The sequence below is a fragment of the Carassius gibelio genome, chromosome B11 (genome assembly GCF_023724105.1).
Source record: "Carassius gibelio isolate Cgi1373 ecotype wild population from Czech Republic chromosome B11, carGib1.2-hapl.c, whole genome shotgun sequence".
In the NCBI taxonomy this organism is placed as follows: Eukaryota; Metazoa; Chordata; class Actinopteri; order Cypriniformes; family Cyprinidae; genus Carassius; species Carassius gibelio.
The window spans coordinates 15,938,775-15,948,394 of NC_068406.1; the positions used below are offsets into that span (position 1 = coordinate 15,938,775).

General features: G+C 36.5%; 2 protein-coding genes across 2 annotated transcripts; one reads left to right on the forward strand and one right to left on the reverse strand.

Annotated features, from left to right (window-relative positions):
• The first annotated feature begins 343 nt into the window (after nt 1-343).
• On the forward strand, nt 344-4,540 carry utp3 (UTP3 small subunit processome component). Its single transcript, XM_052569827.1, has 16 exons — nt 344-515; nt 817-904; nt 979-1,035; nt 1,127-1,183; nt 1,304-1,436; nt 1,604-1,672; nt 1,765-1,886; nt 1,983-2,135; nt 2,246-2,317; nt 2,477-2,517; nt 3,321-3,417; nt 3,500-3,616; nt 3,701-3,834; nt 3,908-3,962; nt 4,080-4,187; nt 4,287-4,540. The coding sequence occupies exons 1-16, from the start codon at nt 499-501 to the stop codon at nt 4,374-4,376; spliced, it is 1,410 nt and encodes a 469-aa protein (XP_052425787.1). The 5' UTR covers nt 344-498; the 3' UTR covers nt 4,377-4,540.
• A 6-nt stretch (nt 4,541-4,546) lies between these two features.
• On the reverse strand, nt 4,547-7,007 carry ppcs (phosphopantothenoylcysteine synthetase). The gene is made up of 4 exons (XM_052569828.1): nt 6,864-7,007; nt 5,918-6,459; nt 5,729-5,832; nt 4,547-5,311 (listed from the first exon to the last, which is right to left on the reverse strand). Exons 2-4 carry the CDS (start codon nt 6,450-6,452, stop codon nt 4,991-4,993), a joined length of 960 nt encoding a protein of 319 aa, XP_052425788.1. The 5' UTR covers nt 6,453-6,459; nt 6,864-7,007; the 3' UTR covers nt 4,547-4,990.
• Between the last annotated feature and the right edge of the window lie 2,613 nt (nt 7,008-9,620).

The window sequence follows — 9,620 nt, forward strand, 5'->3', positions numbered from 1 at the left end:
CTGTACAGTTGGTGTACCGGTATACTACAAAATAGTAATCTGCCAAAATTCAGAAGAAGAAGAAGATAGATAGATAGATAGATAGATAGATAGATAGATAGATAGATAGATAGATAGATAGATAGATAGATAGATAGATAGATAGATAGATAGATAGATAGATAGATAGATAGATCATCAGTGTGTGGGTGTTGATTATGTTGGCACTATTATTTGTAAAACATGTTAATAGATTACTTTGAAAATAGACACACATAAGGGAATAACGCGATGTATGTTTCTGAAAACTGTTTTAGTTGTCGAGACTTTAATTTTGACAGTGGAGGAAGTACTTACTCACTGTTAGTGTACTTCCCGTTCTAAAGGCACGAGGGAAGTCCACGCGGATAGTTGCTGGCCTGTTTTCACTTGTTTGTGTGTTGGTTTATGAGCCTTGCTTTATTTATGAACTGCTCGAATACTTAGATTTAATAGTAATCTTTGTCAATCGTTGGGAGCATGGTTCGAGCAAGAAGGTAGGTAACGTTAATCTAATGTTACTTGATTTTGTAATTAATTGCAGGTTTTGTGCGGTATCACAACGTTAGAATAGTTTGATAACGGTGAGCGGATATATCAGTTTATGAAACAGTTTTTTTTTAAAATCGATGATTATATCAACCAATTTATTGTATTCGGCATGGTTGCATTTTACTAACAAATATGTACTAAAAGACGTAGGCAGACGTCTGCAGTACAATGTCAATGCAAATATATTTAGTTATTTTACCATCACAGTGTAACGTTTGTAATATTACATTTTCCCCAAATTCAAAGGATAGTAAAAAAGCCTAGAGCAAAGAAGCAGCAAGAATATGACAGTGATGATCCTGAAGCGTATGGAGGTGAAGCCATTCCAGACAAGGTAATTTTTTGGATAAAATTTGGTATGTATTATTGTGATAATCTGATTGTAAACGACTTTGTTTTTCTCCTCAGAAATCGTCAAAGTATGTGGAGGATAAAATAGATGAATTCCACAATGAGAAAATATCAGTGAGTTGTGTTTTCCTCTCGTTCTTTAAGCACGAACTGCCACAAATACTATCCTATTAAATAATATTCAATCTTTGGCTTTCTTCTGTAGAAACTTTTGGCTCAAGGGATTCAAGAAGACAGCGATCAAGAGGATGAAGATAAAGCGGTAATCAAATAATTATTTATTTTAATTTTAACTTTTAACATGGGGCTTTTTTACTGATGGTGGTAGTTTGGCCTTTACCGCTTTGCTTGGTGATCAGCAATAATAGTTTTTTCTTTCCAGGAGGAGATCATGCCCCTGGCACTTTCTGATTCAGATGATGATGATGAGGAAGAGGAGGTAGCGCAGGAAGAGGACAATGAAGAAGAGGAAGAGTCAGACATGGAGAGTGACTTGGAAGGAAAGCAAGATGATGGTAATATGCTTTAAAGATTAGCCAGATATAACACTGTTTATGAATGTGTTTTTTTATTTTTGTATTACATTGTTATTAAAGTTAAGTCAAGTATTTTCTTCCACCTTTAAAAACTCTCTAACATGTTTGAGGTATTGTCTCTTACACTTTCATTTCCGTTCTTCCAGATCTCCCAAATGACATGGCTTGGGGAAATAAAAAGAAGATATTCTATGATTCTGATTATACCACTAAAAGTAAGGATTTCTTCAGTGTACCCAGGCATGTGTAAGATATTTCTGGTAAAATACATACATATTCCAGCATGTTTGATTTTTGTATTTTGCAGAGGGAAAATCATTTGAAGACATAGAGGCAGAAGACAAAGAAGAGGAAGAGGAGGCCAAAAAAATTCAAACAAGATTGGCAGCCAACCTGAGTGAGGAAGACTATGATCTAAACCTTCTTGAGGTACTAAATTTACTTTGTTTTCTAAAGCTATGAATAGAGTTCGGGTGTTTGCATCATTTTACCCAAAGTCTTTGTACCCTTCCTGTGGATTTTTAGGAATTTGCAGCAGCGGCTGAAGTGGAGAAGGAGGATGAAAAAGAGGAAAGGATTGTAAAGGATCTGAAGACAATGTCACAGAAGGAAAAGCTCAAACTGCTAAAGAAAGAATCACCAGAGCTGTTGGAACTTATTCAGGACTTCAAAGCAAAGGTAGAGAATTGCTACAATGACATTTACGCTGCTTTTTGCATTGCAAGACTCTAAGGATATTCCCCTAATGCTGTTTTATTAATACATTTGAGTGTTTATTGCTTACACAGCTGACAGAATTGAGGGATGAAGTTCAGCCCCTCGTAGAAATGGTCAAAGATGGACGAATTCCTCCTGGAAAGGCTAGTCTACCTAGTTATAGCTACATATAAAAATACATGTTTTTTAGTCTGTTATTCAATTCTTATGTAATTATACTTTAAAATGGAGTCTAATGTTTTTTTGTTGTTGTTGTTGCTGTCATTTTTATTTTTTTGTTTTATATCCTTTTCTTCCTCTAGGGTGCAAAATACCTCATCACCAAACAACAGCTTTATCTAAAGTAAGCTTTACCTACCACATTTTGTACAGTGGGGAAAATATTTAAATGTTTTTTTTTTTTCTAGATTTTTGGTTGATATTCTGTCTCTATCCATTAAAATAAACCTACCATAAAAATTATAGACCTTTAATTTCTTTGTAAGTGGGCAAAATGACAAAATCAGCAGGGGATCAAATAAACATTTTCCCCACTGTATACTCTTAATTCTGTGATTGCCTTATTCATATTATATAGTAGTTATAGTCATAGCTCAAACATACCAATACATTTTTTTTTTTTTTTTAAGTCTGTAAGATTTTTTTTTTTAAGAAAAACCTTTATTTATCAAGGATGCATTCAGTTGATTAAAAATTGACAGTCAATATTTTAGTTTTTTTTTAAATATCAGAGTACCACAAAAAATTAAGCAGCACAACTGTTTTCATCATTTATCATTCATCATTGTCAGAAATGTTTCTTGAGCAGCAAGTCAACTTATTAGAATGATTTCTAAAGGTTCGTGTGACTTAAAGAGTAATGGCTGCTGAAAATTCAGCTTTGCCATCACAGGAATTTATTGCATTTTAAAATGTATTTAAATATATAAAAAAGTTATTTTAAAATGTAATGGTATTATACAATATTATTAGTTTTACTGTATTTTGATCAAATGAACAAGTATAAGAGTTCTTTTAAAAACGTAAAAAATGTACATACTATACATTTTTGAAAAGTAATGCTTTTCTTTTTTTTTTTTATGATCTGAATAAATGGTGAAATATTCCCTGTTGTCACTTCACTATGAATTTTCCCTTTTTTTCCAGCTATTGCACAAACATTAGTTTTTATTTGGTTCTAAAGGCGAAACGGATTCCAGCTCATAATCATCCTGTGATTGAGAGATTGCTGACCTACAGGAATGTAAGTACTAACCAATTTACCAGATTTTCACAGGTAGTCATTTAAAAAATTTTAACTTTTCAAACCTTGATCTCTTTCACAGCTGATAAATGAAGTAGGAGCAGTAGATGCTAGACTGGCTCCTCAACTGCGTCAGCTTCTCTCTGGAGAACAGCAAAACAGAACTTTAAAGAAATCAGCAAGCACCAAACATATAAAAGTAATTACGAGTCATTCCATTTTTATTTAGGTAAGTTACAGCATTGGCTCCATTTTCGCCAAGTCTGACACGTCTTTATTTTAGGTTTCAGAAAAGGCTAGGCCAGAAGAAGCAGAGGAGTCCGAATCAGACGAGGAAGCAAATCTGCGCTTTTATAACGCCATGGCGGAGAAACAGAAACTCAAGAGGAAGAAGAATGAAATGGAGAACGAAGACGGGTGAGTCCACTGACAACATTGTTTGTCATAAATAATGGTTCAGAAAACTTACTGTCACTGATTGCGTTTCAAGTTTGGTGGAGGAGGAAAAGATGGAGGGAGATGCTAAAAGAAGGATCACCTATCAGGTGAGGTGTTGTGGTTAAATGATGCATGCTTCAGCTTTTCAAAAAAAAAACATAAGCACCATGTAAACAATGTTAGGGACAATGTTATTATAATCTCATCATTTGTTTTGTGAAAAGATGTCCAAGAACAAAGGGCTCACACCAAAGAGGAAGAAGATTGATCGGAATCCCAGAGTCAAACACAGAGAGAAGTTCAGACGTGCCCAGGTTCGTCGGAAGGGACAGGTAAGTGTCACAGGATTCATTTCTTTAATTCACTTTTGTTTTTGAAGCAGAAGGTATCACTACCCAAAATGGACACTGACCTCCGATTATTTGTGTCAGGTTCGTGAGGTGCGCCGTGAGGAGACGAGATACAGTGGAGAATGGTCTGGTATTCGTGCAGGAGTTAAGAGAAGCGTCAAACTCAAGTGATAAATCTGTAGATGATACTCATCCAAGCTCGAAAGTGATATTAAGTGCAGTTTTTCTGCAGTGTTTATACTCTGTATCACATATATTAACTAATGGATTTGACATGTTTAATTCAACTGCTCAAACAGCAAATGAAATAAAATCAAGTTCCGATCACAGTAAAACGCTAATTTAATTTTGGTGATACGTGCAGAAAGTTTATTTTTTTTATACATTCAACATACATCTTATATTGTTCAAAATGTACTTTACATCAGCTGTTAAAGTGTGTAATTTTTTGCAAAGTTTTAAAAATACTAAGCAAAGGCAAGATTAGGTTAATAAATACTGAAGCATATATTATCTTGTTTTCAAACTATGATTAAAGGCCAAAGAAATAAAATAAAATGTATTCTGATCTCATAGTACAGAGTAAATCAGAAAATGTACTCTGTTAAAATTTTTATTAGTTTCTTTTTCTGAACTTGGAGTCTGAATTTAAAGTCAGTTTTCCAGGATCTGTTTCTATATTAAGATTTTAACTATAGTTATTACAATAAAACAAACACTAATCCCAGATGTACCTTCAGCCTACAGTACATGCTACAAACCTGCAGCAAGTTGTTTCTTTTTTTTCATACTTGAGACATAAATTCACTGTGTGCTTCAGTCAGGTTACTGACAATTCTGTCCTCAATCTCTACCTCTTTCTGCATTTCCTCATCTGTGAGGACTAGCTCTTGTTGGGTGTTCTTGGTAACAACAACCACATAACCACGACGTGTGTCGAGAACATTCGCAACCACTGCCTGGTGGTTGTATGTTTCTAAGGCACGACGTGCTCGCTCCAAAAGGATGGAGGGGTCCGTTTCCAACTTGAAAGAGATGACAAATGCCTTGGGTGCCCAGTCCTTCACCAATGGGGACAGCATCTTGGGAACCATCTTCATACTTATCTAAATTACATTAAACAAGCAGATTAATTATTTTTTTCATATGAAGTTTGGAGCCTAGATTAACAGCATGTAATTTAGCACAGGGGGTTTTACACTGGGATCCGTGGACCCTCGGGACTGCAAGGGAGCGCTAGGGGATGCATTTAAAAATGTAATAAATTAAATTGTGAACTACAATTCATATGAATAAACCAATAATACAAATTTAACAAAATGTTTTCCAATTAATACATTCCTAATATACATTTTTCACACAAATTATCTTAGTCCATGAAAATATATAGCTGCTTTTTAAATTTTAAAATGGGGTCCCTTACATGAGGGTGATCATATTTGAAGGGGTCTATACGGAAAACCTAAAAGACTAAACCCCTGGCCTAGGAGACTCAATTAATATTTGTATTTATTATACAACACCTGAAGTGGCCCATTAGAAGACTGAATTTTATGTTCTGGCATTTCATATGCTGGGATGTAGAAATCAGAAACCGCAGCAGCCAAATAAAACATAGCCTTGGACCCTAGGAGGGAAAAACAGAAATTAATAGAAGTAATTCCACTACAAATGTATTCATCCTCAAATAATCATGAAGTGGGTTTGCTCACCTATGGAGCTTAATGCTTGGGCTGCTGCCTTGAGTAGATGGAGGTACTCTGACAAGGTGTTGAATTCCACCGGCAGCAGTAATCCTGCGGCTTTCACTTCCTGATAGCGCTTTAGAACCTTTGCAATGTTTGGAAGTGCGTTCTGAACAACCAGGATCTGACCAGCATCCTCCTTACCAGTTTCTAATTGTAAGCTATCCAGTAAATTGACCCCTGTGTACAGACGAGTGTATGGGTAAAGAGAACGATGCCTGTGCAGAAAGATCACTGCATAGCCTGAGTCCAGAAAATACTCCGCAGAGGAGGCCCCTCGCCGACCACTGCTGAAGTTGTCCAGGAACCGTACTGTTCTGGATTCCAGAGGAACTTTGGTTCCTCCTGAGGTGATGAGAACTACTCTGCGCCCGGCTGATCCGTGATGTTCGGCAAACTCTGCCATGAGTTTCTTGACATCATCCACATGAGAGGGGACCGCAAATTCTTCAGACAGACCTCCATCCACTGCCTTTGAGGCTGAGAGGTCACAGTGGGCCATTATAAACCTAAAATAAATAGGGTTTAGTTAATAAAGTGTCATCACTGTGCATCTGTTCATGAATGACGATTTGGAATTAAAATAAGATACAGAAGATGATAGATTCTGACAGATTAAAGATCTTAAAATAATACGAGTTTATATTCAATTGTCCCTGAGCAATATACTGTTGGTCAACTATGAAATGAAGGTCAGATAATATAAACTAATGTCAAATTAAGAGAAAGAGTACCATAATTATCATGACTTTCACTAGACCAAAAACTAATGCATTTTCACTTAACATGCGTAGTACACAAATCATATGTTGCTCCCTCAAACAATACATTCTCGCTGTCAGTGTCCGTGAAGCTTCTCTTATTCTCCCGCTGATATGAATAAATAAACATAATAAGATAAACAAATGTTTACCTGTTTGCTTGCTCACAAATAATACGCGCAAGAATATAATTAAACTGAGAATGACCCTAATAAACTTGGACCTAATGTGTGAGAGATCAGCAAGAGCAGTTCCTACAACTTATTATGGTTAAGGGTGCGCATGCGCAGCTTCGGATGACGCGATTGGCTCTTTCAGTGGGCTACTGTGAAAATTCCAAAATAAAGGTTTACAGACGACTGTTATTCTCTCCGCTGTTATTCTCAGACTTGGGTCTCTGCAGAGCAAAAGTGGGCGTTTATGATATTGTGGGTGTTTTCAAACTGCTGGGAGTTTCTAAATCACGCAATCACAATATCCCCCTTACCTAACACCACCCTTAAACCTACCATCACTATGACGTCAGCCAATCAGTTATCATGGTCTAAAAACACCCTGATCTGGTAACTCCCATTACTTTCCTGCAGAGACCTAAGGCTTGTTCGACTTAACGCAGCTCTGCGCAAACCGATCGTCGGCCGACTTGAAGCAGTGCATGCTGGTTAGAAATTTTGTCCGACTTGATACAGCGCTGACGCCACGTGACTGTGACGTGTGCCGTCAAAGTACCACGAGAGCGATTCGAGAGTAGCCGGAGAACTCAGCCAGCGCAGCTTCTGAAGAGCGGCTGCACAGGTTCTGATGACGACACAACTGATCCACGATTGGCTGAATTCACTGATGACACAGATGACGTGCGTTTCAAGTTTATTGCTAGTCGACTTCAGTTTCAGAAATTCTCATATGGACTTTTAAAAGAGTTCAATACGTTTTTATGTCGTCTTCATCTTATAAATCATATTTATTAAATATTGTTTCACTGTATTTATTTTATTGTTAATATAAAGTTTGTGTATGTTTATTTTGCATGACTTTCTTTTTTATACAGACCTTTTAACAGGATTCAGCAGCATAGCCTATTCAAATGAGCATTTTTAATAACTAAAATGTTAATCTTAAAAACATACAATCTAATGTGGTCATAAATGTATGCTCCTATACAAATTATACATAATACATTATGTTCCTCCATTTGTTTGTTTTCTTCATATTCTTATTATATTATTATATTCTTCATATAGTTTATTTTGCTGTGTTTATACTTCACTTGCATTTGGTTAGCAAACTGCTAACAACTTGCTGTAACTTCAACTTAACAACTTGACAACATTCTGTTCACTTTCAAATAGTTGGTCTAAATCACAATATAAATCCAACAGAATTGTGCTTTTCTGTATATGAAAATCAGTGGTGTTATGTTTAAAATGTTAAAAAGAGCTCAGCAGGAGTGTACTGTAAATCTTGTTGCTAAAACCTTCTTAGAAAACACATACAGGGAATTTTTTTTTGATAGGTTACTTTTATCATTTTGTATTAGCAGAAACACCCATGTCATACTGCTAAAGTTTATATCCAATATGTTATCTTGTTTTGGAAGACACCCTTCCAAAACACCACTTATACACACATCTTAAACGCGGTCAAGTCAAGTATAGGTCTCTGCAAGAAAGTAATGGGAGTTACAAGATCAAGGTGTTTTTACACCATGATACCTGATTGGTTGATGTAATAGTGACGTTAGGTTTAGGGGTGGGGTTGGGTAAGGTTGATCATTTAGATTGCATGATTCAGAAACACCCAGCAGTTTTAAACCACCCACATGGTGATAAACGCCCACTTTTGCTCTGCAGAGACCTAAGTCTCGATCAAGTAAGCAAACGCCACGTGATCTGCCATGACTGACGTAATTGCAGCAAACTACGGGAGCCACAACGTGTCCGGCTTCATATCTCCGTTTGCAGCTCCTCCCCACCTGCACGCGGCTACTCTCGCCGATCGGTTGCATCCAGCCACAGCCGATGTCGAACACACCTCTATACTTCGCTTTAATGAGGTGGTCATCACTGCAGAACACAAGATCCAGGGGGCGTGGTTGGATCAGAGCCAACCCCTCCCACCTCACATAGACCCAGAAGTACCCGACTCCACCCCCTCATCCCTAAACCCATCAATCTCCACCCCCTCTAGATGGGATCCAACCACGCCCCCTGGATCTTGTGTTCTGCAGTGAGGAGCTACTGCAAACATAGAGACAAAAGAAAGTACACAAGAAAACAAAGATAAAAGAAGAAGAGCATAATACGTAATTTATTAAATATCTTTCATTTACTGTGGTCAATAAAGAGTGTTATAAGTATCCATCTAACATATAAAATACATTTCTAATGTAGGCTACAGTAGACTTTGAAGGAAGAACAAACTGTAAAATATTTCAATAACATGTAATCCACGTTCGGTTCACAGGGGGCAGCATTGTTTAAGCAATACGAAATGAGAAGTATTTTACAAATTATTTTGCAACAGTTTAGAACTGGGGTCATAGAAACTTCGCATTATAAATGTGATATTTACACATCCTACAAATAAATACTCTTTATTTTAAGATTAACACCCAAAATAAGAAAAAAATAAGATTAAAGTTATAATAAAATATTATATTACTGTATTAGCAATAATAAAGTTTGTTTTGAATCGACTAGTAAATTTCACATCTATATTGTTTTTATTGTATGGTAGTTTTGTGATTAGAGGCAAATGTGAAAAGCCATTGCTAATAATTCTCGTAAAAATATTATTGTACACTAAAGGCACTACTTTCCGGCTGCGAAGCCTGTCTCAGCTTGGTACTGTGGGCCGTTCTCCGGCTAATGTCCAAAAGTAGTTCCGGTTGATCCGCGCAGTCCCCGGAT

Excerpts from the sequence above, each read along its gene's own strand:
- utp3 (XM_052569827.1), top strand. Across the intron at positions 2,518-3,320 it reads AAACAACAGCTTTATCTAAA|CTATTGCACAAACATTAGTT; the intron begins GTAAGCTTTACC and ends CTTTTTTTCCAG. Across the intron at positions 3,617-3,700 it reads CAAGCACCAAACATATAAAA|GTTTCAGAAAAGGCTAGGCC; the intron begins GTAATTACGAGT and ends TCTTTATTTTAG.
- ppcs (XM_052569828.1), bottom strand. The coding sequence starts at position 6,452 with ATGGCCCACTGTGACCTCTCAGCCTCAAAGGCAGTGGATGGAGGTCTG. Across the intron at positions 5,833-5,917 it reads CCAAGCATTAAGCTCCATAG|GGTCCAAGGCTATGTTTTAT; the intron begins GTGAGCAAACCC and ends TTTCCCTCCTAG. Across the intron at positions 5,312-5,728 it reads CTTCTAATGGGCCACTTCAG|ATAAGTATGAAGATGGTTCC; the intron begins GTGTTGTATAAT and ends AATGTAATTTAG.